Genomic DNA, 24006 nt, shown 5'->3' with positions numbered 1-24006 from the left:
ATGTTTTTTCATTTTTTTCCGTTTTGTTTTTTTTTTTTACTTCAGAGAAACATTGTTCATGGCAATCTTTTCGATGCAATTACATTTTCTAGATCGCAAGTATTTCAGTGTATTTATTCAAGTATTTATTTTTTTTAAGTTACAGCAATTTTTTTTTTTTTTTCAAAACCAGATTCCGGTAGTTTTAGCTCCATAACAATGCCTCATCTGGCAACCTCTTTTCGTATTCACAAAAGATATGTCAAGTACCGCTGGTTTGTTTTGAACATTTATAATAAAGTTTTTTTGAAAAAAGATAAAATTCTAAAGTGTCGCACTCCACTTAGCGGCCACTGTCTATGTGACTGCGGCAAATCTTATTATCCGCTTAAAGAGTGATTTGGCCTCTTGCCAATGCAAATGAGCTCGGTTGATTCTGATATTTTTAAAAAGATATATAATTTTGCGGAGATGCCTCTGTCTCGCGTGAGGCTGACCGTTAGACAGGCCTCCCTGCTGCAGTGAAATCATTCTGGATGCCGCGTGACGTATCCGCCGCTCCGCCGTCTGTTCTGGAGGTTGTCAGCTTTCTCGGCAAAACAGTTGGCGCAGGCGCGGCACTGACAGCTGCTGTCTACTTACTCCGCAAAGTCTGCCTAATAATGGCCTGGAAATCTGGAGGAGCTTGCCACGCAGAGCTTGTGAACAACCTCCGCAGTGAGTGTTAACGCAGTTTTCATTTACCGACAGCGGCAGCACCAATGCATTCGTAGGCAGCTCGCCACATGACGGTTGGTTGTTACTGGAGGCAGGGGTTAGCATCTTAGCTAGCTTGTTGCTAAGCTATGTGTTGTTATTGACCTAGCGTTACCTCTCTCCACCCCTTTTCCCAAAGCACGTTTACGCCAAGTATCAGATGCATGCTTCATTTGTTGCAAGAAAAATGACGGAAATTTTACATCTTTCCTCCGTTTAGATTCGGGTTATTTATCTACGTCAGTTTTGTGTCAGGTTAATTTAGCCCGCTAGCTCTATGTGCGTCATTTGGGACATTGTAGCTACCTTTAGCTTTAGCTGCTAACAACCCTGCCCACATCCATTGATGGCTGTTTAAAAACCGTTCCCCTTACTTTCTGTGACTGACAGTGACAGCTGCACATGTGAGGCTGGTTTCTACGGTGCCTTTGTGTGCGGGTGATGGACAGTGTCAGCATGCTGTGTCAACAGAGTCAAACGAGACCCCATAAAAAGGGCAATGACTCAGTGTATCACCTTGATAAACGGCTGACATCAGGTGCTAAGTCCACAGTGACGGGGATGGGCACCGTTTCATCTCTGCAGATTCCTGTTCTGATTCCGGTTCTTATCGGTTCCTACATGCAGTTCCGTTATTTTTGGAGAGTAATAGGAAGTAATGCACATTACAAAAAGAAAAGTTAGCTTGCCCTTCTTATTGGGCCATTTAGACTCTTAAATAAATGGTCAAAATAAGAATGATTTTTACTTAATTTGCATTAATATGACTTTGTCTTTGGGATGGATTAAGGGAAATTAAAGATATCAATGATAAAAAAAACACATAAAAGTGTATAAACATATCACATCTTGCATACCTAAACTCTGGTGACTCATCAGAGGAAAATAGGTGTAATCCCATTTCTGCACAGGGACTGTCCTCCACTTTCTGGTTTGTTCATCTCTAAATCAGGGGCGTATTTAGTGGTTTGGGGGCCAAGGCAAACCCAGTCAATGGGGCCCTCCATGTCCTTGTAACTCATCTTCCTCAGAGCTAGACTGCCCTTCCCTGGGTCTACTGTCTCTTTCTGAGAATCAAGGCATGACACAGTGCTAATCTTGTACATGGTAACTTAACGCAACTAAATGCATTTCCTCAAGTTCTGTACTTTAGTTTGATTTTGAAAAAAGTGAATCCATAATTTAATCCACTTTGTCCTAGATTTGAAATCTTTTATGGTCAATTGACAGCTTATTTTTCCTACAGTGGGGAATCTACAGAGTAACAGTAACAAACAAAAAAGTATGAAGTGAAAAACATTACAATAGGTAAATATTGAAAAAAATAATTTAGTAAAGAAAATATATGTAAATATCAAGCACAACATAAAACTGGAAAAAAAAATCTACTGAAAGAGGTGATATTTACAGTTACCATACTTTTTGGTACTGTTATTTTAAAGTTGATGTATTTTTTATTTGACCCCTTGTCCAGTGAGTTATGTTTCCAAAAAAGAGATTTTGTACAATAATGTTTATCACCAACTCAAAAAGTTTGATTTTGAGAAAATTATCCTGTTTCCTGGGCTAGATAAAGTCCTTAAAATCCTATAAGTCTTATTTGTTTATCTAAGGTCTCAGAGCAACATTGTTTTTATTTCCCACTTGGTTGAAAATAAGAAAAAATGGGAAAAAAAAGTATTTTTACCTCTTTCTTCCTGAATCAAATTTATAGATGTGCTGTAACATGGAATAGCCCATTGAATAAGAATGGAGGGGGAGTACCCAAAACAAAAGATTACGCCTTTTGATGTATTTTGAAGCATGTGAAGTAAGATTTAGAAAAAAGAAATGCTTTAAATTGAAGAGAATTTCATAAATCAGTTTTTAAGAGATGCTTTGGGGGGCCCTGGGAATCTTGGGGCCCTGGGCAACTGCCTGTGTTTGCCTAATTGTAGCTACGCCCCTGTCTGCACCACAGAGACTCCGAAAATATTTGGATTCCTTTTCATCTGTATGAATGTGAGCAGTGTGTGTTTTGTGCCTAAGATGAGACGTTGACGCTGAAGTGCATGTGTCTTATCCTTTCCATGAATGTTGGAACTGGTTCTCGGTACCCACCCCTAACAATGATCGATGGGAAATTCTGCAACAAAAATGCTAGCGCATGTTAAGCTTAGGCTGTAACTCAGTATTTGAAGACCACAGACTCCCTGATATGTCATGTAACTTTTCCAGATTGCATGATATCAAATGTGATGATACCTGCAGACCGGGGTGCAAGTCCACTCTCAGTGTTAAGTATCTACCAGGGCTATTTTTATTCTGTGTGCAATGCAAACTGATAGTTTCGCTGCGAGCTTTTCGTCAAAAGCTGCAGGGTTATAATGTAATATGTTTTCAATCAAAGGCTTTTAACTCTGATAAAGAAGTATCCCTCTGTTCTCTGTGCCAGGTGTGCAAGTACAAAACTTCAGCTTCGTGTTAAGCGAAGGTATTCTCACGTCTCTTCCCTCTGAAGTGGTCATTAACTTGATTTCCTGCTGCTCCAAAACTGAACACTTTCCTGGACACTGACTCATTCAGACACATGACTGGATTGAGTTAACTGGATTAAAGCAGGTCACACTCGAGATGCATGCTAATTCATGGCCCTTTTTTGTATTTATTTTGTCTCCTTTTGATGATTTCTCAGGACTGCTCGGCTCTGGCGGTGATGGCTAACCGGATGCTTCGTGATTTTGTCAACAACCTGTCATGTGATGGAGGAAAATTCGATTTGTAGACAAAATAAAAACTGATCACATTGAATCTTTGGGGACAAATTAAGTTAGATTTCTCATCCTGGAGCGTGAAAAAGCAGATTTGAACTCTGAGAATAAGATTTTGAAATCTTTTTGAAGGTGTCCATCTGGCAGCTTGTTTGGGTTGTTTGTAATGTATCCTAAAGCAGCACATAGCTCTGAGGGTGAATGCAGTCCGTAATGAGAGCGGTGCCGGCTGTCGCTGGCTCTTCCTGCCGTTTGGCACCAGCTGCTGCAGAAACCTGTTGTGAGGGGTTATCCTGAAGACACTAACACTTCTGTGGACAGGTTTCTCTCACCACATGTCTGCAGAAACAGTCAAATCACTGTCCATGTCAGTGAAGCACACACATATTATTAACTTTAAACCATGATTATTAGAGATGTCCGATACCACTTTTTTCAGACTGATACTCACTCATACAACTAGTACTTTTGATACAATTTCAATGAACACAGTGACAGATCATTCTGAACAAAGAGAGCTCTGTCACTCTGCCGTTAAATCCAAAACAAACTCTACAACTACAACTCTCTCAGAGTTTATGATTTGTTTTTGATAAATTATTAAAAGTGCAAAATAAAACTAACAACTGTCAGAGTTTTAGTCATTTTGTAGTGAAGTTTACTGAATTAAAAAATAAAACGGTTTAACTGGTAACTCTCCTAGTAGTCTGAAACGGACCTGGCGCACATTTACTGTGGTGTCAGACCTGGGGATGCACCGATACGAACATTTTGGCCAATACCGATACCCGACGTTAATATTGCTGTTATGGCCGATAACCAAAATTTACCGATATCAATATATATTTGTTTTTTGTTTTTTGTTTTTTTTAAAAAAAATAAACTATTTGAGGCGATGTGTCAGGGTAGTTTAGAGAGAAAGAGTGGCACAATTGTGAGAAAAGACGACCATGGAGAGGATCAAATGATCAAAAAAGTACATTTGTCTGTTTTTTTGATCAAAAACAGGAAGATAGAAATAAAAGAAGAGGGTCCACTCTTCTCAGGTCGTTTTGGCGTTTACATAGTCACAGAAAACAAGATTATTTAGGTCTTCAAAGATCGTTCAAGATGCTCTGAAAATGGCTGGCAGCTAATGAGTAAATATCGATACTGATACTGATATATCGTGCATCCCTAGTCAGACCCCAATTAGGGGTGGGAGAAAAAAATTGTTATATCGTAGTATCGGGATTTTTTTTTTTTAAGGATGCTAAACTACGATTTTTTTTTTTTTTTTTCAAATTTAAGTCCTTCATTTTAGTTTTTGTTTATAAGCTGGGTTGGAAAAAAAGTTGAGATGTCAGATCCCTTGAATAAATCTTAAAAACTGACTCACATTTGATGTGAATTTTTGGGAAAAAATGGCAGCTGATTTAGTCTGTAGACATCATCATTCAACTTTTTCTCTTGGTCTGGTTTTAAAAAAGCAAACTCCAAATTGCAAAAATCTGAAATATTGAAGAATCCCAATTTCAATCGAATCTGCACCCGAAAAATCGCACAAGAATCGATTGATTGAGGTCCAATACACTGATCGGTATTGGTACCTGATATGGCTAGTTTTGGAGGATCGGATAGCATCAGATTTCGTTACATGGTTGGGACCATAGGATGTAAAAAAAAATGGACGTCCGCTTGTTCAGCTCAAAGTTAGGTTTCCACAGAAACTGCTCCCCCTGGTGGCTGGCTGCAGTATAGTTTAAAAAATCCAGCTCCTCAGTCATTCCAGATGGGCTGTGGTAAAACTTTAAAAAATTATTACACCTGGTAGAAATGTTTCTCACGTCTGATTGTTGTGGTGATTTGAAGATATCATTTGACTGCCTTGTATCCAAGTCCTCTTTTTTCTGAAAAGTTTTGTTTTCATTAGTTATACAAGGTTAAAAATGAGGTTTTACGTAACGTTTAACGATGATTGACAGCTGCCATTCTCGTGTATTTTTTCGGGGATTGTAAAATATGTCGGGAAGTAGAGTCAAGAAGTGATTAGACTCTCAAAAGAAAAAAAAATTATATTATTTTTGTCACCCAGCTCCACTCAGATTCTCCCAGAATCCCTCATCGTCTCTACTGCACAGACTCTGGCTGCAAACTGCTACAATAGCTGCGCCTGTGACTGGGGAATTTTGTCTTCAAAACCGTACAATGATACCTTTTATTTATTTTTCTTTCTTAATTCATCCTTTTTATTCTCCACTGCCTCTGATTTTCAGTGTTTTGAAGCGATACGTCATGTCATGCTATGTGTGATCATTTACTATCAGGTAATAAAAGATGATGCAATAAAAACCTGAGCTGAAAAATTAAAATGTACCACGTGAGGTTAACAAAAAAGCCCGTTTTAAATTCTGCAGCAGACTGTCTTTTGGTTGTGTAATGCATTAAATCCCTCAGCAAACTCTCTTCTTTCTTCGTCTTCTTCTTTCTTCTTCTTCTATGTATCTCTCTTTGCATCTGCAGCACCATTACGTAACACAGCCCGGCTCTGTGTTTGTACTCACTCATGTTTCCGTAACGCGCAGTGACACGGTGTCTTTTGCCTCCGCAGAAAATGGCATCATTAAATCCGACAAGGTCTATGAAGTCATGCTGGCCACGGACCGAGCTCATTTCTCTAGGTGTAATCCCTACATGGACTCTCCACAGTCAATAGGTAACGTCTGCTCGTGGTATTACTCAGTCTGGACGGACAGTGTGTTATCAGAGGAGTGAGATCTTTAATCCTTCTTCTTTCTTTTCACCCTGAAGGATATCAAGCTACCATCAGCGCCCCACACATGGTACGACTCCCAACACTCAGATATTTCTGCATCCTGTAACTTCTGTTTTACTTTCCTGCTGGTTGAATGTACACGCTTAAGTTTGACGCTCTTTCCCTCCAGCACGCTTACGCCCTGGAGCTTCTACACGACCAGCTCTACGATGGCGCCAAAGCTCTGGACGTGGGCTCCGGCAGTGGGATCCTGTCTGTCTGCTTTGCACGAATGGTGAGCCACTCCTGACGGGTAAACATGAAATTTCTCTCTGATGGCATTCTGACCGATCCGGCTGATTCGATTTATCAATTTGTCAACAAATCAAGATTGAATGAGATTGAAAAACTGTGTGTCGCTCTGTGTCTTACAGGTTGGGCCTAAAGGGAAAGTTATTGGGATTGATCACATTAAAGAGCTGGTAGACGATTCTATAACCAATGTGAAGAAAGATGACCCCAGTTTGATAACATCAGGCAGAATTAAACTAATGGGTAAGAGTTTTTTAAATAGAAATCTAAGTGAATAACAGTATTACACTCCACTCAACAATTCGATACGATTTCTGATACTGGAAAAGGATTCTTTCAACTATTTCTGCAACTGCAACCGCAAAACACGAACCACGCAGTAAATGCAACATTTAACTCACACACATAAAAAGCACTTTAAATGTTCAAAAACTCCAAAATATATTTTCTCTTATTTCTAAAAAAATTCTGCAAACACCAGAAAAAGAATTCCAGCTTTAAACTTTTTAAAATAAATTATTTATTAAAAATGTATATAAATTTTAGCCTAATCTAATTCCACTGTTTGTCTGACCTTAAATCTGTTAGACCTACTAAAATCATATTTATGAGTGATTTGATTAGAGGTACATTTCACGTCCATGGGATAAACTTATCAATCTTACTAAGTATTATTTTAAGCAATTACCTATTTTACAGTGGGTCATTTGGCTGGTATTTCATTTTTATTTAATCCAGGAAGTTAACAGGTTCTTTATTTATTCAGCTAAAAATGCTACTTATGTGTTGGACTTTGCAGTTTTTGTGCTGTCTGAGGCCTGGACCACACGAATATGTGTATATATATTTCTAAACGTACATTTTTCTGTCAAATTGAGCCTCTCAACCACACAAACACGGTGATTTCACCCACATGACGCAATGACGTCAAGCGCCTAGCAACAAGTCACTGTAGCAACGGTTGCCAACAACAAGAATGATGGCCGACATTTACCGTGCTATTTCTGTGTTCTTTGCACTTCTCACCCTCATTACATCTCTACAGATAAATGTAATGTTTTTGTATTTGTTTTGTTCACCATCTCCTTACTCCGTTGACTGCTCCCTCTTCCTGTTTTTGATGATCGTTTTCAGTTTTGCCTCTTCATATGGACAGAGATATTTCTGTAGTATGGACAGAATTTTTTTTCAAACAAAGACAAAGATATCGGGTCCAAAAAATATCTAGATACATGTGGTCCAGGCCTGATTTCTCATATGTCAAGTTTGTTCTTCAAAATTAACACTAGAATACATGTTTGTGTTTATTTTCAGCATTATTTGTTTAAAGTAATCATTAAAACATGACAAAACTGTTTTAAAAACTCTTTAAATAAATTATATGGATAAAATAATTCATTTTATGAGTGTTCAAGAAATCAGCACCAACCGTGTTACCTATTGAAGAAACTCTATAAATCATCAATGGTTTGCTCCAAAGTCACATGACCCAAATCAGCTGAGGTCCCATCTTTTTTGGTGTGAACTTTGAAGAAAGTGTGGCGTGTTTTAACTCCTCTTCATCAATATTTTATTAAAATGATTGTCTGTACATGGGGCGCATTAACTGTTCATCATCTGTGTTACCAACATTTTCTGCTCTTCTTACTATAGATGTTAAAAAGACTAGAGATAGACCGATATGGATTTTTTGGTGCCGAGACCGATATTTAAAGCCAATATTCATTTACAGTCAAAGTGAGAAAAATTTTGAACAATACAAACTCCAACACTTCACTGCAATCAAATGCTTTCAAGCATATGTTAATGAAACAGCTCCAAGGCTTAGCAGCATATTTTATGAAGTTAAACGAAAACTTAAAAAATGAATAGCTAAACTTTTCTACAGTAAATACAGTTTTCCACATATTTTTCTATGTAACTGCAATAAAACTGGACAGAATTGAGTTTGTGCTGCCTAATACAGGCATGTAATGCAGTTAAATTAATTTTGTGTTTGGTTTTACATGAATGATTTTAAATGTTTTGACCATCCAGAGCTTCTATAGTGTAGACAGGGAGAAACTCTGTGCAGAGAAGCATCAGAGCCAAAACAACACAGTTTTGAATGGGTTTCATATCGGCCGTCGGATTAAAAAAAAAGGCTGATGCGGATATGCCCCCAAAATGCCAAATATCGGCCCAGATGATCAGCCTATCCCTAATACCAGACCAAATTTTGAAGAAAATGTGCAGAAATATGAGGTGATGGAGGTCAGATGGGGCCAAAAATGGAGAAATTGAGTTGTCAGCTGGGTTACATGTGATTTTTGTGCCATAATTATTTTTGATTGGTCCAAACTGTGATATAAATAAAAATAGTTACAACCCGGTTGACAAAATTATACTCCAAAATTTTTTTGTTAGTTAAATATTTAAGAATTCATTAGAGCTTAAGCTTGCCAACTAATGAATTAAGTGCATTCCAGGTGTATCATTTGCAATCAAATAGAATATGGAAAAAAAAACAACTTTTCCTTTCACTTTTTTTTATCCCTGAAATTTTCCCCTGATTACAGAATCACTCATACAGTTGTAGTTTCTCATATTTGTGAAAGTAAAGAGTGAATTAAAAGATGTGCACACCCTGGCCACCCCTAGCTACGTCACTGCCCTCATTGTGCCACAATCATTTGGACGTAGGGGAAACCCTGAAATAACTAAATATACAATACAAATAAACAAAATTTCTTCAAATGAACAATTTTAGGTTTGCATGTTCCAAGTTTAGGATTTAGACTTCCATTTGTTTTGTTTTTGTTTGTTTTTAAAGGAAAAGCAGGCCCTCTGCTGGTTAGATAGAGCATCTTGATTTATGGTTTAATCTCAGCTGATTTGACTTGTCACACATTTGTATTGACTTTAACTGTTAACTGAAGCACCGTTACACCCCTGGTCTCTTGAGTTTATTTTTAGCAGAGAGCCAAACCAACAAGAAAGTCGCTGAGTGGACCGAGTAGCAGCGCTAAATAATTGAGCACGTTCCTACTTTCACCTCCTCTCCTGGAGGCTGGAAGTGTTGCAGCACGGTGACTGATAAAAACACGACAGTCATCAGACTTCTGGTTTTGTTTTGCTACGTTTAATTCTATAAAGTATGGTTTGACAGATTGTTGGTGTGGGTAGAGAAAGAAAGCTCTTCTTTTGCCAGTTATTAAAATAAAAATAGCCGCTCATTAGCTGGACGCTGCTCAACAGAGTGTGTTAGTGTGACTTTTATTTTGTTTTGGTGATAACTCACACGTGCTCACTGCAGTTGTGTGTGTTTCAGTGGGAGACGGGCGGATGGGCCATCCTGAAGAAGCCCCATACGATGCTATCCATGTTGGCGCAGCAGCACCAATTGTCCCGCAAGCTGTGAGTCTCTGTTCGCTCTGATTGAGGTCACATTGTGGAAATTCACTTGACGAAAAAAAAACACTGGATGCAAACAGTTATGAAAGAAATAATGTGATTTGATGTTTCTAACAGGATTAAGATAGCACAGCTGGAATGTCTCCTTGTGTCACAGTGACATTTTCCACCTTGTTGTTTTTTTTTAGTTGCTGGATCAGTTGAAACCCGGCGGCAGGCTCATCCTGCCCGTCGGCCCGGCGGGGGGGAACCAAATGCTCGAGCAGTTCGACAAGATGGAGGACGGCAGCACCAAAAAGAAATCCTTGATGGGGGTGATTTATGTGCCTTTAACAGACAAAGAAAAGCAGTGGTCCAGGTGGAAGTGACTTCCTTCTCCCCCTTCCTCCCCCTCTCTCCTTCTCACAGTGGCAAAGGTGAAACGGTTTGGCTTGGAGCAGGCAATGGATCACAAGGGGCTGCATTTTGCTGCTTGTTGACATTTGTTGCTTCTTCCATACCAGACCAAAAAGCTGCACGTTTCCTTCATCTTTTTTTTAACCTCCGTAGTTCCAATTCGGGTCAATAATAGCCTGCCTGACGACTAAATTTGTAGTGGTTGTTGAACCTAAAAACACAAGTAACTGGAATAGCAGCTTTTTATTTAAGAGCATGAAAACCTTGTCATTTTAGACTCTTAACTATACACTAAAAATCTACGGAAGCCCTGAGAAGCAAATGAGGAAAAAAAAAAAAGGTGATTTAAAAAAAAAAAATTATATTGTTGACTGTTCTGTGTTAGAATTAAGTTACAAGTATATCTAAATATCTTTCTAATGACCTTGTTTTTAAAGTCAAACAGGTGGGAGTAGTTTTCAATTGATAAGGTTGTTTTTTTGAACTGAATCTCTAATTTTTTTTATTTAGCTTTCAAAATGCAAAATCTGTTTTTTTTTTTTACAGTTTTACACTCACAGTTTTATTCCACTTCTGAAATATTTTTTCCCTCTACCTTTTTACCCATAAGATTAAAAAAATTGCAGGAATTTCCGTTACTTGTTTGTAAATACAACATTCAAACTGGGCTCCTCCTCCTTGGCTCAGTGCCAGCTGCAGCACACACCCACAGCCATCAACCTATGTAAACACACTCACTAGCCCAGCAACCGCCTGTAGCATCACATTTCTACTTGAGACTTGAGAGCTGTGCACCTGACTTGGCATGTTAGCACAAGCTAATCACCGCTATTTGATACATACCCGGTTAGCAGAAAGCTAACTCGCGTCGCTCCTCGTCCCATGCTGCTCTCCAAGTTTCCGAACTTGGAGCTTTACCTGTTTGGCATTTCGTTTCACTTTGGTTGTGTTTTTCTTCCTCCATGCTATGTCCACTAGCTTAGCGGCTAAGGATAGCCTCTTTTAATCGCTATCATCAACACACAAAGTCACTTGGACACTAGGCGCGCTGTGATTGGCTGAGTTTATCATGTTGCGCTCTGGCCAGAAACGTCCCAAAACAACCAAAACATCAACATACAGGTAGAGGAGAGGGTTTGAGGCAGACACTAACACTGACACACATGTACAGAGGCCCTTAGGAGACAATTGAGCAGGATTATTCCTGAAAAAGTTGACATTCTATTTTTTTAGGAAAATCCTGCAGACTCTACCTTTAAAAGATATCTTCCGCCATTTTTTCCTATTTTAATAACGTTAAACAAATTGATTAAAATTATAATTAAAAAGAGAACTTTTCGTCCTCCTACCAAACCTTTTTTAATGTGTTAGAATTAAGGATTTTTTTTCTGTTTTTTTTCCTTTTGTATAAAAATAAAAACCTGAGTAATGATTTTTTTTCGCTTTTGCCTCTCAGGGCTTCCGTAGAATGTCGACTCTTCTGTTTGGTCTTCTTCTCTGTGAGATGTAGACAAACATTCTGCATGTGACTCAACCTGTCTTTCTGTTTTCATGACTGAAGTTTGATTGATTCATAGTTTTTATTTTCGCCTCCTCTGACCCTTTCACCTCTGCTTCCTTGCAGGGATGAACTCTGAATAGGAAGACAGTCCATAACACACCTTTAAGTTTGAACCTGGAGAAAACTCAGAAGGGGACGGACCGCCCTCGGCATTTAAACAAAACATGCTCATTTTGTTTTAAGTCTAACGATGGACTCGAGTATCACATTGATGACGGCCCAGAGGGGCCTGGGAGAAAGACTGCTTGAAGCTCAGCACAGAAATGTTTTTGTTTTTCTTTCCAGGCCTGCATCTTTTGGGTTGTTTTATTTCAACTGCTGGATTTTAATTTTTTTTGGTTTGTGATTTCATCATATTTGAATTGCAATCAGCCATTTTTACAGTATTACATTTCAGCAGCATCAAAGCTGAATCTGTGAAGACTGCAGGACTCTGATGAGGAATCTTTTAATTCACCTAGCTACAGCGTGTGTGTGTGTGTGTGTGGATTACCCAACAGTAGACTAACGTATGAGCTTTTCCCCCTTAGCAGCTGTATAAGAATCACACACACATGCCACACACACACGGGCTGAAGTAACCCACTCATCCTGTTTGATGTGCAGCACTCACATCTTTCTACACATAGAGTAAGTCGTGGATTCATACCGAACATACTCCAAAGAGAGCACCGACGCACACTCGCACATAAACAGGGCCGTGCTTTCACCTGGTGATGTGTCGCTTTCTGCAGCTCATTGTTTTTTTTTCCATTTTACGATTTTGCGCAGGCTCGACTGGTGACCGAGGCGCGATGAGCTCGTCATCACTGCTTTGCCAAAATAAACTCCAACAATATGAAGCAAAATGAATGTCTGTTTTCTTGCAGTTTAAAAAAAAAGCACATTTTATTTTGAATGATGAATGATATTTGGCTTTCACAGTTTCTGGAACTCATGAAAAATAAAGAGATGCTTATGTTTTTGTCGGCTTTTTGTCACTGAATCCAGCGTTTGTTTTGGACACAGGGATGAGTGTGAGCCTGGGAATTCATAGCTGGCAATAAAGACTGTATTTAATGATATTAAACCAGATACACTTTTTGTAAATTAATTATGGGGGACGAACTTTTTTCCAGTCTAAGGATCACTCAGGCTGCCATGGTTACTCCTACCCTTATCACTGTCAGGTCATATTTTGATAGATTGAGATTTTCTTAAAAATTAGTTTTTAAGAAGAGACGAGGAAAATAGATACAAAACACTCAAAAGGGAATAGGGTAATGAGGTGTAAAATATCCAGAATAGAAATATAAAAAAAAGACAAACTAGGGAATAAAATGCAATAACAAACAAGAAATCAAAACAGAAGCATCAGCGTTTTACAAATTGGATTGGTAACAGTTCAAAAAAAGCTTAAGTGTGGTTTAAGAAGGCGGTCTTAGAGAGCCCAAAAGCGGGTTTAGTTGGATGCAGACATCCATTTATCTAAGAGGGGCTTCCTACAGTGGCCCTGAGAGCTCACAGTGCCGCAACTTAAGTAAACACATGAAAAAGATGACAAACAAGCAAATAAGGAAAACATTTTCATCAATTTGATAACGTGTATGCAGCATTTAGAAAACGCACTGCAAAGACCACAACACAACACATTGGAAATATGTGCTGCAAAAACTACAACACAATAAATCGGGAAAACAGGCTGCAAAGGCCACAACACAACACACTAGAAAAATGCCCTGCAGGACCATAACAAAATGCATAAGAAAATTGAGCTGCAAACTCCACAATACAAAAGAAAAATGCACTACAAAGGCAACCAACACATAAGAAAATGCACAGCAAAGACCACAGCACAACATATTAGAAAAGTAACCACTGCCAGACCACAACACAACACATTAGAAAAAAATGCGCTGCAAATATCACAAAACAATCTATTAGAAAAACGCGCTGCAAAGACCACAACACAAAACAACACATTAGAAAAATGTGCTTCAAAGACCACAACAAAACGCACTACAAAAATGCCCAACAAAGATATAATATATTATAACGTAACATGTTAGAAAAACGTGCTGCAAAGACCACAACACAAGACATTAGAAAATAGCACTGCAGACCACAACACAATACATAAGAAAAACTTGCTGCTAAGACCACAACACAATGCATTAAAAAAAATGCTCTTTAAAGACCACAACACAACAAATTAGAAAATCGCGCTGAAAAGACCACAACACAATGCACTAGAAAAGTGCGCTGCAAAAACCACAACACAACAAATAAGAAAAATACGCTGAAAAGCCACAACACAAAGCACCAAAAAAAATGCACTGCAGAAACCACAACACAACGCACTAGAAAAATGCACTGCAAAAACCACAACACAACAAATTAGAAAATCGCGCTGAAAAGACCACAACACAATGCATCAGAAAAACGCTGCAAAGACTGTAACACAACACATTTAAAAAATGCGCTGCAAAAACCACAAAACAATCTACTAGAAAAAAGCCACGCAAAGACCACAACACAACAAAATAAAAACAAACACTCCTAAAAGAAAACAACACAATGCGTTAAAAAAATGCTCTGCAAAGACCATAACACAACACATCAGATAAAGACTGTGGTCATTGCAGTGCGTTTCTTTAATGCATTGTGTTGGGATCTGGGTTTCGGGTATTGTGTTCAAATTGATGAAGATGTTTTCTTAAATTGCTTGTGTTTTGTCTTTTTGCACGTGATTTCTTAAGTTGCAGCGCTGTGAGCTCTCAGGGCCACCGTAGCTTCTAGATTCTTATGGAACTATCTTCTCTGTTAGCTAATTTGTATTGCAATCTTTCCAAGTGCAAAGTGTTTTCTTATTCTTTGAGCAAGTGTTAAAACGAAGGACTTGCTTCTGACTTCCACATTGGTAAGAAAAAGAGATTTAGGGATACTGAGTAAATTCCCCCCTACCGTCCTTTAAATATTTCCCAGTATTTGATAATACAAAAGAATTACACAAGTGTTTTCTGATTTATAAAATTTAATATTTCACATAAAAGACAGCACTTTGAGGGAATACATCTGCATAATATAATACATACTCCACATTAACTGGCTTTGAAGGAATGATATGCAACAAAAAATAAGGATATCATTTGTTATGGCTTTGTAATATTGCAAGAAACTCAAAGTAATTTTTGTTAACTTGGAAAAAGTGCGCTAAATCTGAAACTCAGTGAGTTTTATGGTTGAGTTTGGGGAGGTGAACGGCACAAAAAAAGCACATTAGTGTCACCCAGTGGTAAAAACAGGGCATATGTTTGTGAAGGAGAGGTGAAAGCAAAGTAGAGTAACCAGAGTCAGACAGAGGAGTCTTATTTACATCAGGAGTCGTAGAGCAGACAGCTGCACAGAAAGGCTCCAGCCATGAGTTTACAATCAGATTTTCTTAAGACAACATAAAGATGAATCCACAAGCGTCTAAATACGTGTTTGAAGGCAGCAGCTATGAGCAGCAGATTCATCCGTCAGTGTGGAGGTTTGGAAACGTTTGTGTCAGCATAGTTTGAATGTGAGGATAAATGAGAGAAACTCAGAGTGCAAATTTTCAAAAACTTCCCAGCTCAGGCTCCGGTGACATCATCCATCCGTCCATCCTGATTGGCTACAGGTACATGCCGTTGATGAGGTAATCGGACTCCTCAGTGGTCAGCGGTCGCGCTTTCTTCAGCTTGTGGCGAACGAGTCTGAGACGACAGCCGATCATGAGCAGCAGCAGAGCAGTGATGATGATGCCCAGAGCCAGAGGGAGGATGGCGCCTGCAGGGAGGAAGTGGGAATCTGAAGTACACGCAGAAAAACACAATGAGAAGAAGCAGTTTCATGTCATCTCTTACCAGACTCTGGGCCTGGATGTCCTCCCATCACTGGGAATGGTTTGGAGACGGGGATTTCACTTTCTGGTTGTTTCAGGGAGACTTTGGGGGCAGCTTCAGGAAAACAAAGAAAAAAGGATTAGAAACGTCAGCACAAACTTTCTGGTAACAGTGTTGCAGAAAACTCCTTTCACCTTTCTCAGTCTGTTTGGTGACGGGAGGAGTCACAGTCGCTGGTTTGAAAGCTGGATCTGGAAGATGAACCCATGAGCATTACAAATTTAAAGTATCTCCATGTAAATTTATTTTGCAATCACAGAAAAGGATCAAATAGCGGCTCTTACTTTTCTGTATACATTCACTGACACAGTCAGACTCCTGGAGGAAGTTGTTGTGGTTGCCCTGGCAGCCACCGTACAGAAAGTGTTTGCATGCTCCTGCAGATTGGTCGTAGTACCAGCGTGGGAAGTTTCCTTTACAGGGTCCGACGACTGGAGCTGCAGCACACGGATCTACAGGGAAAGAGACGGATACATAAGATGACGCTGGTGTTTCAGAGCAAAGTGTGACACTGTTCACTGGTTAGCATGATCACTCTTAACCCTGAAACACCGGGGGGCCTCATGAACAAAGAGTTTGTATGCACAAAAACATGACGTATGCTATTGTTCAGAGCAAAGTTCAGATGCATCAAGTGAAATGACCGTGGCTGCACTCATATTAGTGGATATTGGAGCTGGGATGGTATGCTAGTCTTACTATTTGTGGGGGCGATTTGATTTTAATTGTGATTCTTCAATATTCAAATTTTTTTTTTTTGCAATTTTTAGTTTGCTTTTTAACACCAGACCATGTGAAAAAGTTTAATGATTATGTCTACAGACTATATCAGGGGCCATACTTTCCCATAAAATGCACATCACATGAGTCAGAGAGAAACATTCGCCCTCTGCTGGAGAAAAGTGGTAACTTTTTTTCCAAGTTTATAAAGAAAGACTGAAATAAATAATTTGCATTTGAAAAAAAGACTTTTATAATAAAGATTCCCAATTTGATTTTGTCAAACAAAATATCCTGATGTATCGTATACCAATTTTTTCTCCAACCCCTAGTGGACATAAAAGTATGCACACAGTGGTGTAAAATATAGCGTTAAAACAACAACAGCTTTAGCAGCTTTAAAGAACGCTGTAAATGGTGGAATAAGAAGAGACAGAAACACTTTAGGTTCCTGAGGTTAATCCAGACTAAAAGTTTGCTCTGTGTGCGATGGGTGGCTTCTTGTTGAGACAACTTATTGGTGTAACTGTCTCTATATTAATCCCTGTGATGGCCCCTAAATTCTGTCCTGTCTTCACAGCATCGTTATTAGTCGGGGGTTAAAGTTTGTGACTTTCTGTTGCTTGCTGGTTAAACTAGAGCTCAAGATCTTTATTTTTCTTTTAAAGTTAATTTTGGGCTTTTATGCATTTAAGAGGACAGTGGATAGCAGGACACAGAGGAAGAGCAGGAACCAACATGAGAAGAGCATGCCTTAACTTCAGTGAGTAGCACCTTTAATTTGCCTTTCATGATATTTTGTTTTTCGTCTCACTCATTCTTTTTTTCAGTTTTCTGATCGTGCAGAGAGCGGGCTCATTTACATATGATGTGCGTATTAAATAGGGGCATGGACAACGAAGGATCAGGGACTCCATCATGTAATTCCACGCTGATTAGGATGAACAGAGAAAATGTGCTTGGATTCAAGCTTGCCCAGATTCGTACATCGGGATATTTTTATGTGCGCCACGTTTTCTGGATTTGAGCGTATGCCAAGATTCAGTGGGAAATCCACGTGAGTCTTTGTACATGATTTCCCAGTTGCTTTGAAACAGTTGTGATCCAACCAAACATTTCTATACTTACAGTTTTAATTTAGACTTGAAAGAACGATAACTCCTGCTAGGCGCTGCCCTGTTGGCTATGGCTGCCTTTTGCAGTAGCTCTCTCTTCTTTGTCCGTTTTTTGTAATTTTTTTCTTCTCTTTTTCATCATCTTTGTATTTGGAGTGGGTCATCACTTTGTATGGCTCATTGTTGGTCGTGGACACCAAACTTTTTGTGGCTTCAGTGATATTTTTACTATTTTTGCTCCTGTGTTTGTCTGGAGATCCTACATGTAACCATGGCTGCATTGTTTACATGTGAAATCAGCTGTTAGCAGCCTGTGGGATGTCAATGCTAACTGGTGCTAGGCCGGATGTTTCCTCACAAGGTGAGGTGAAGAAGGTGAGGACGAAGTGCTGGTTCTCAGGTGTGAGCTAAGAAGTGACGACATGGACCTGTCCTTCCATCCATCGTTATTGGGAACGTAAGATCTATCTCCAATAAGATGGACGAGCTAGCCATGCTAACCCAGCTTTTTGCACTTTCTATACACTTTCTTACTTTTGTTTTCTTGATTGCTGCTGTGACTTCAATTTTGTTGTACTTGTTACAATGACAATAAAGTTTTATTCTATTCTGTTCTAATGAATGGAGCTAAGCGCTGCTCCCGTTGCTAAAATGCATGTACATCTTTATGATGACACAGCTTTGAAAGGAGTCTTTTCGTCACTTCTGAACATTTAAAGTCAGCACAGAGCTGGAGTCAGTGAGATCTTTTGGTTGGTGAATAGAATCATGACTCACGGATTTAATGTTTTTTTTTAATCAGATGAATGTGAATCATGCAGGTAAACAGAGAGGCTCAGGTAAGGGGATGAAATCTCATCAAAAACAATCCTCACACTCACAAACAGAAAAGGTCAGTGAATGTTCCAGCTGACATCTCTCTCCTCGTCTCCTTCACAATGAGCCTTCATAGAGTTTCCACATCAAACCCAGCGGTGGTGAGGTGAAGAAAAGACTCCTGAGCCTGCTCCTCACCCGTGTAGTACCTGTGCTGAAACACTGCTGGGGGAAGGAAGCTCTTTTTGTTGCTCTCAGCCTGATTCAGGGATCAGATGGCGGAGGGGACAGAGGCGCTTTGTTCCAGCAGGCACAGAGCTGCTTTCCCAGGGACTGCAGAGTGGGACTGCAGAGTGGCCCTGTGGCTCTGGCAGCATTTTCAGCTCAGTATGTTTTGACTCACTTGGCTGCCTACAGGGGCTCCATCTGCTTCTCCGGCCAATGAAAACCCTTTCTGCCTCTTTACAAAGAGATACTGCACTAATGATGCAGCGATGAAGGATCATGATGTTAAGGAAATCTTTTAACAGGTCACTTTAAGACACCCTTCAGTTATCAGGCGCTCATACAGCCTCACCTTGACTGGCTGCAGCCTCCTGTGGAAGAGCAGCCTTACTCCTGTCCTGAGGTGGAACGCTGCTCTCTACAGTCTTCCTGGACCCAGTCTGGACCGATGAGACGCCCTCAGACTCCTCCGTCTGAGCTGCAAGTCGATTAGGAGTCGACAGATCAGAAGTGTGGGTTACTGACTTCCTGCTGCTGTCAACTACAGAAACCAGAGACAAACGACTAAATGCTGGGAGAATCTGTTTATGTTTTCTGTCTTAATGATGTTTAATGACGCTCGTCTTACAGCTTTGGCAGAAGTCTTCATCAGAGCGGTCTGGACAGTGCTGCTTCCCGTCACAGGCGAAGGTGATGTCGATGCAGCAGCCATCGTCACATTTAAACTGGTAGCGTGAGCAGTGGCCCGTACACACTGTGGGTTCAGAAAGCAACAAAACAGTTACAATCACACATTTTATAGATCAATAAACTTGGTTTTTAATCTTTCCTCACCTTCTGCTTGGTGTTTTGGTGCCAGGACGGTCACAGAGATGTTGTCGGAGCTCTTCTGACCCGCCGTGTCGGTGACGGTCATCTGGAAGGTGTAGACGCCCTCCTGCAGGCCGCTGACCTTCAGCAGCCCTGGATGAGTGGCCTTCGACACACGATGCAGAGGATGAAAAACAGCAAATTGATCAGATTTTAACAAACACACACAGTTTGAGGCATTTTAACATGGTTTTTATCTGATTTCAAAATGTTTTGTTGTATCAACATTTTTGGTGCCTGATCTGATCTTGATCCAGTTTTCAGTACTGAATATCTGCTGATCTGTTTTTAGCTGTTGTTGTTTGGCAATGTGTTTAAGTTTCTGTTACTGTTTTGCCTTCTGAGAATTCTGTTTCATGTCTGCCAACACACTTTGTAAGACGTAGATTCTAGGGGTGGGAGAAAAAGTCAATATATGATACATTAGAATATTTTGTTTGACAGTATCAAAATCTGTATTCTTTGTCCAAAAAAACCCGTTTTTTTTGTTTGTTTTTTTTTCAGATTCAAATTCTTCAATTCAGTCTTTATTTATAACCTGGATCGGAAAAAAGTTACCACTTTTCCCCAGCAGAGGGCGAAATCTTTCTCTGAACTAAAAATCGCAAAAATTGTAAATACTAAAGAACCACAATCGGCACCCCAAAAATCGTAAAGGAATCAAATCATGAGAATAGCACAAGGTCCCAGCCCTGGTAATTAGGTGCCATATAAAAGACATGATCATTTTTACTGTTATAGAAAATCAATCGGTCGGCCGATTGATCGGTGCTGATTTCCTTGATTTTGGGGGATCAGCGATCGGTCCATCCTTACACATACACAATGATTTTCAATAAAATAAGATTGGAGCATTGAAGGTATATGCTGTCAGTTATATAAAATAAAAATAAAATATAATCGGTATCTTTTTAAAGATCAGTGATTGGCCAGAAAACTGTGATCAGTGCACCCCTAGTAGAAAATAATGAAAACTAATAATAATAATAAACCTTATGTAGAACATTTTTTAAAAACAGAGTTACAAAGTGCTTTAAAGGCAGCTAAAAACAACAAAACAATCAATAAACAAGATAAGGTAAAAAGAAAGAAATACTAATAAAATAAGACAAAAGGGGAAAAAAAACACTAGAAAATAAAAGCTTAAGTCAAATCAGGGAAGGCTCTATGATAAAAGCACGTTTTAAGAAGTGACTTAAGAGAGGTTACTGACTCAGCAGACCAGATTTCATTGGGCAGACTGCTCCAGAGTCTTGAAGCACAAACTGAAAATGTCTTATCTTCTTTGGTTTTGAGTCGAGTCACTGGCTCGTTAAAAAGCCACTGCAAAAAAATGAAATCTTATCAAGTGTTTTTGTCTTATTTTCAGTAGAAAATGTCTTTTTAGACTTGATATGAGCCACATTCACCTGGGCAGTCCAGAATAATATGTTATTTCAAGTTATTCAAAGAAAAAATGAGGCCTAAATTGTTTGTAACACGTATAAAAAAATCTGCCAATAGAACAAGAGAACAATTACTTGTATGAAAAAATTATTCTGGTGTCAACCAAATATTTTTGCAATTTTTTCTTGACCCACTGGCAGATTTTTTTTTACTTGCTACAAGCAATTCAGACCTCATTTCGTCTTTAAACAACTTTAAACAAGACATTTTTCTTGAACTGGTCAGGGGACTGTGGCTTATATCAAGTCTAAAAGACATTTTCTACTGGAAATAAGACAAAAACAGTTTTGCAAAGGTACGTATGGTGTTAAAAGGTCTAAAATGTTGGAAGGTGTGAGGCCATAAAGAGCTTTAAAAGTAGTCACTAAAATCTTCAAATCACTTCTAAAACACACAGGGAGCCAGTGTGAGGAGGATAAACTACACCGAGCTCCACACGTTGCTCCTCAGCCTCCTGTTGTCCTTGCTCCAGCTTTGAATGTAATGAACTCTTATCTCTGTTGGTACAGCGAGCTATTATGGAGCTGCAGCTACAGGACTCTCTGTTGACTCAACCAGTACAAACAAGTAATGTGACACTGGTGTATGAGAGCAATTTGTGACTATTCATACTGAGATCAAACATTACATCATCTGATCCCTGAAAGGAGAGCACACAGAGCTGAGCGTTTTCTTTTTTCACTTGTGTTTCCTCCTCTGTTTGTTTTCACTCTCTGGTGGAACTGAAGACAGATGTTTCTCTGCAACACACCCTGGTTGATCGTATGCAGCTAAAACACTACAAGCAGTAAATACTCACCTTCATGTTGATGGCCGTGTCACCTTTGACGAGGGTCCACTCAAAGTGGCTGATCCCCTGGTCGTCCACACTGTCCCGTCCATCCAGCACGGCCCAGTCCGTGGGAAGCTGGATCACCACGTCCTGTCCGGCGTCACTGCGAGGAGGCTCGTCCACCTCTACACCAACACACAGAGACAGCATGAGTATAGAGGATGCACGTGCTTATCACTTGAGGTGATATCTGAAATCATTTGATTCAAAGAAATATATGTCAGAGCAAGATAAAATGTATGAAACAAAATTCTCATTTTAAAGATTAAGAGAAAATTTGCTGCACTGATAATTTGATCAACAGATTTTGGATTTTTCCTGCTTAGGCTGAAATCTTGCAGACCCAGCTGGACACTGTTAAATTCAGCAGAAAGCAGAAGTTTCCAGAAGTTACCTCAACTGTGCTGAGGTAAACTTTAGAAATAAAGTTTTTCTTTTGTACCTTTTTTAGATTATATGGTGTCATAATGAAAGCTGTATTAGCTGGAAAAAGTCTTCTGTTATCTAAAGTGAAAGTTTTTTTTTTAATACTGCTTGTTTTGTGTTCAATAAATAAAATACTTGCAATGTAATTCAGCATGTCCCCGAGCAAACTAAAATACATATAACTTAAAAAAGGGAACTGCACTTTGATTTTAGTAAAAAATGTGTCTGATATGATATTTAAGAACTCCTCATTTTATATTTAGTTGACAGAATTAAAATAAACCAATATATTAGCTTAGATTAAACCAACAAAGATTGAAAATTGAAGCTTTATTTGTTTTGATAAGTGCTCTGCAGGTTATTAGGATTATTTTTAACAGACAAACATGGCCTGTGTCAGCATCTCTCACCTTGTGTATCGTCCCCCTCCGGTTGTCCCCCTCCGGGCCTCCGGCTCGCACCGCTGGATGCAGCAGGGAGGTGTCCGAGCGTCGCGTTCGCAGTCCGGCTGTACGTGCTGAATCCTTCCTGCGGAGCGAACGAGCAGACATTTTTGTTCCTGTAGGTGCAGTTGAACAGGTAGCAGCTCAGACTGTCCCCGGCCTGCCTCGGGTCTTCCTGGACCACAGCCACGGTGCAGTGTGGCTGAGAGCAGCAGGCGTGCAGACAGTCCTTCCAGGTGTACACCCTGTCCGGAGCCAGCAGGAAGGTGGCCCCCTGCTCGATGGAGGCCCTGGTCTTGATGATGCGCTCCTCTTCGGCGTTAAAGTCGCCCACACAGGAGTCACTCACCTCGCCCGTCCTGTACGCCTGGTCCTGCTGCAGCTGCTTACGGAATTCCTCCAAAAGCTCCTCCACACCAGATATTTTGGATTTCAGGTCAGAAATAGGCAAAGACCTGGAGTGGGTGCGATGGACAGCGGTTAGCAGGATAACCTGAGCGAGCAGCAGCAGCCGGGGATGCTGAGGAAGAGCCATATTGTTCACGCAGTTAAACAGCGTCTCCCTCTGCCTCCGGCTGATTTCCGACGCATTTAGAGCTCACACAGCAAATTACAACCGTTCTTCATGAAATATCTCCGCGGTGAAGATATTAGACTCGATAATTCATGATTTAACCGTCCCTAAATCACGGGTGGAGGAGCTAACGGTTGACTCCTGTGACGATGCGAGAAATCCGTCGTTGTCATGGTGAGGGGGAGGTGGCCGCGAGACCACAGCGCTGGAGAACGACTGACGTCACAATAATAAGGGCGAGCTGAAAGCGGGAACACCTGTTACACTGATGTATTTGTTCAGAGTGCTGTTTACTATGGAGGACTAAAATTGCAAAAATTAAATATATCAATAATTACGTAATAAATAAATAAAATAATACTGGCACGTCATATTTTTTAGGACAATAGACACACAGTTTTTTGTATTTTTCTTCAATGTTTTGTGGATTACATCGATTTTAATTAATTTTTGACAGCAGTTATTGCAAAGCTTCAGGTTGTGTATTGTATGTTTTTTATGTCTATTTCCAAAATGTTAATTAAAATGTAATTATAATAATAATAATATCCTTTATTTAACCAGGTTAAAAAAAAAAAAAACTCATTGAGATTTAAAACCTCTATTTCAAGAGTGACCTGGCCAAAACGGCAGCACAAATAAATAATAAATATATAATAAAATAATAATAAATAATTAAAATTTGTGTATTATATGCTTGTAAATACTGTATGTTTATCTGTTTTTAGCCTAGACCCCTGTGTTCCAGGG

The 24006-nt window shown here is 39.6% G+C and overlaps 2 protein-coding genes across 4 annotated transcripts; one reads left to right on the top strand and one right to left on the bottom strand.

The window, feature by feature from the left end:
* Positions 1–343: 343 nt before the first annotated feature.
* On the top strand, positions 344–12846 carry pcmt (protein-L-isoaspartate (D-aspartate) O-methyltransferase). 2 transcript variants are annotated; one of them, XM_074685294.1, is made up of 8 exons: positions 344–696; positions 6076–6180; positions 6276–6307; positions 6410–6514; positions 6654–6774; positions 9842–9927; positions 10113–10282; positions 11945–12846. In XM_074685294.1, the coding sequence occupies exons 1-8, from the start codon at positions 516–518 to the stop codon at positions 11955–11957; spliced, it is 813 nt and encodes a 270-aa protein (XP_074541395.1). In that variant the 5' UTR covers positions 344–515; the 3' UTR covers positions 11958–12846. The 2 variants fall into 2 exon arrangements, with proteins under 2 accessions (XP_074541395.1, XP_074541396.1); XM_074685295.1 differs by having other exon boundaries at positions 10113–10340.
* Positions 12847–14876: 2030 nt separating this feature from the next.
* Positions 14877–23459, bottom strand: lrp11 (low density lipoprotein receptor-related protein 11). 2 transcript variants are annotated; one of them, XM_074684673.1, is made up of 9 exons: positions 22650–23459; positions 21781–21938; positions 19500–19641; positions 19294–19419; positions 19018–19143; positions 16074–16241; positions 15924–15980; positions 15751–15843; positions 14877–15673 (listed from the first exon to the last, which is right to left on the bottom strand). In XM_074684673.1, the coding sequence occupies exons 1-9, from the start codon at positions 23215–23217 to the stop codon at positions 15519–15521; spliced, it is 1593 nt and encodes a 530-aa protein (XP_074540774.1). In that variant the 5' UTR covers positions 23218–23459; the 3' UTR covers positions 14877–15518. The 2 variants fall into 2 exon arrangements, with proteins under 2 accessions (XP_074540774.1, XP_074540773.1); XM_074684672.1 differs by having other exon boundaries at positions 19018–19206; positions 22650–23458.
* Between the last annotated feature and the right edge of the window lie 547 nt (positions 23460–24006).

This window comes from Halichoeres trimaculatus, unplaced genomic scaffold (assembly GCF_033239565.1).
Source record: "Halichoeres trimaculatus isolate MK-OKI-2021-1 unplaced genomic scaffold, fHalTri1.1 fHalTri1_scaffold_13, whole genome shotgun sequence".
NCBI lineage: Eukaryota > Metazoa > Chordata > Actinopteri > Labriformes > Labridae > Halichoeres > Halichoeres trimaculatus.
The sequence above is the reverse complement of the archived record's forward strand: the minus strand, read 5'-3'. Positions and strand labels throughout refer to the sequence as shown.

Excerpts from the sequence above, each read along its gene's own strand:
- pcmt (XM_074685294.1), top strand. The coding sequence starts at position 516 with ATGCCGCGTGACGTATCCGCCGCTCCGCCGTCTGTTCTGGAGGTTGTC. Across the intron at positions 6,308-6,409 it reads CCATCAGCGCCCCACACATG|CACGCTTACGCCCTGGAGCT; the intron begins GTACGACTCCCA and ends CTTTCCCTCCAG. Across the intron at positions 9,928-10,112 it reads CACCAATTGTCCCGCAAGCT|TTGCTGGATCAGTTGAAACC; the intron begins GTGAGTCTCTGT and ends GTTTTTTTTTAG.
- lrp11 (XM_074684672.1), bottom strand. The coding sequence starts at position 23,217 with ATGGCTCTTCCTCAGCATCCCCGGCTGCTGCTGCTCGCTCAGGTTATC. Across the intron at positions 19,207-19,293 it reads TGAAGACTTCTGCCAAAGCT|TTGACAGCAGCAGGAAGTCA; the intron begins GTAAGACGAGCG and ends TGGTTTCTGTAG. Across the intron at positions 15,844-15,923 it reads CACCAAACAGACTGAGAAAG|CTGCCCCCAAAGTCTCCCTG; the intron begins GTGAAAGGAGTT and ends GTTTTCCTGAAG.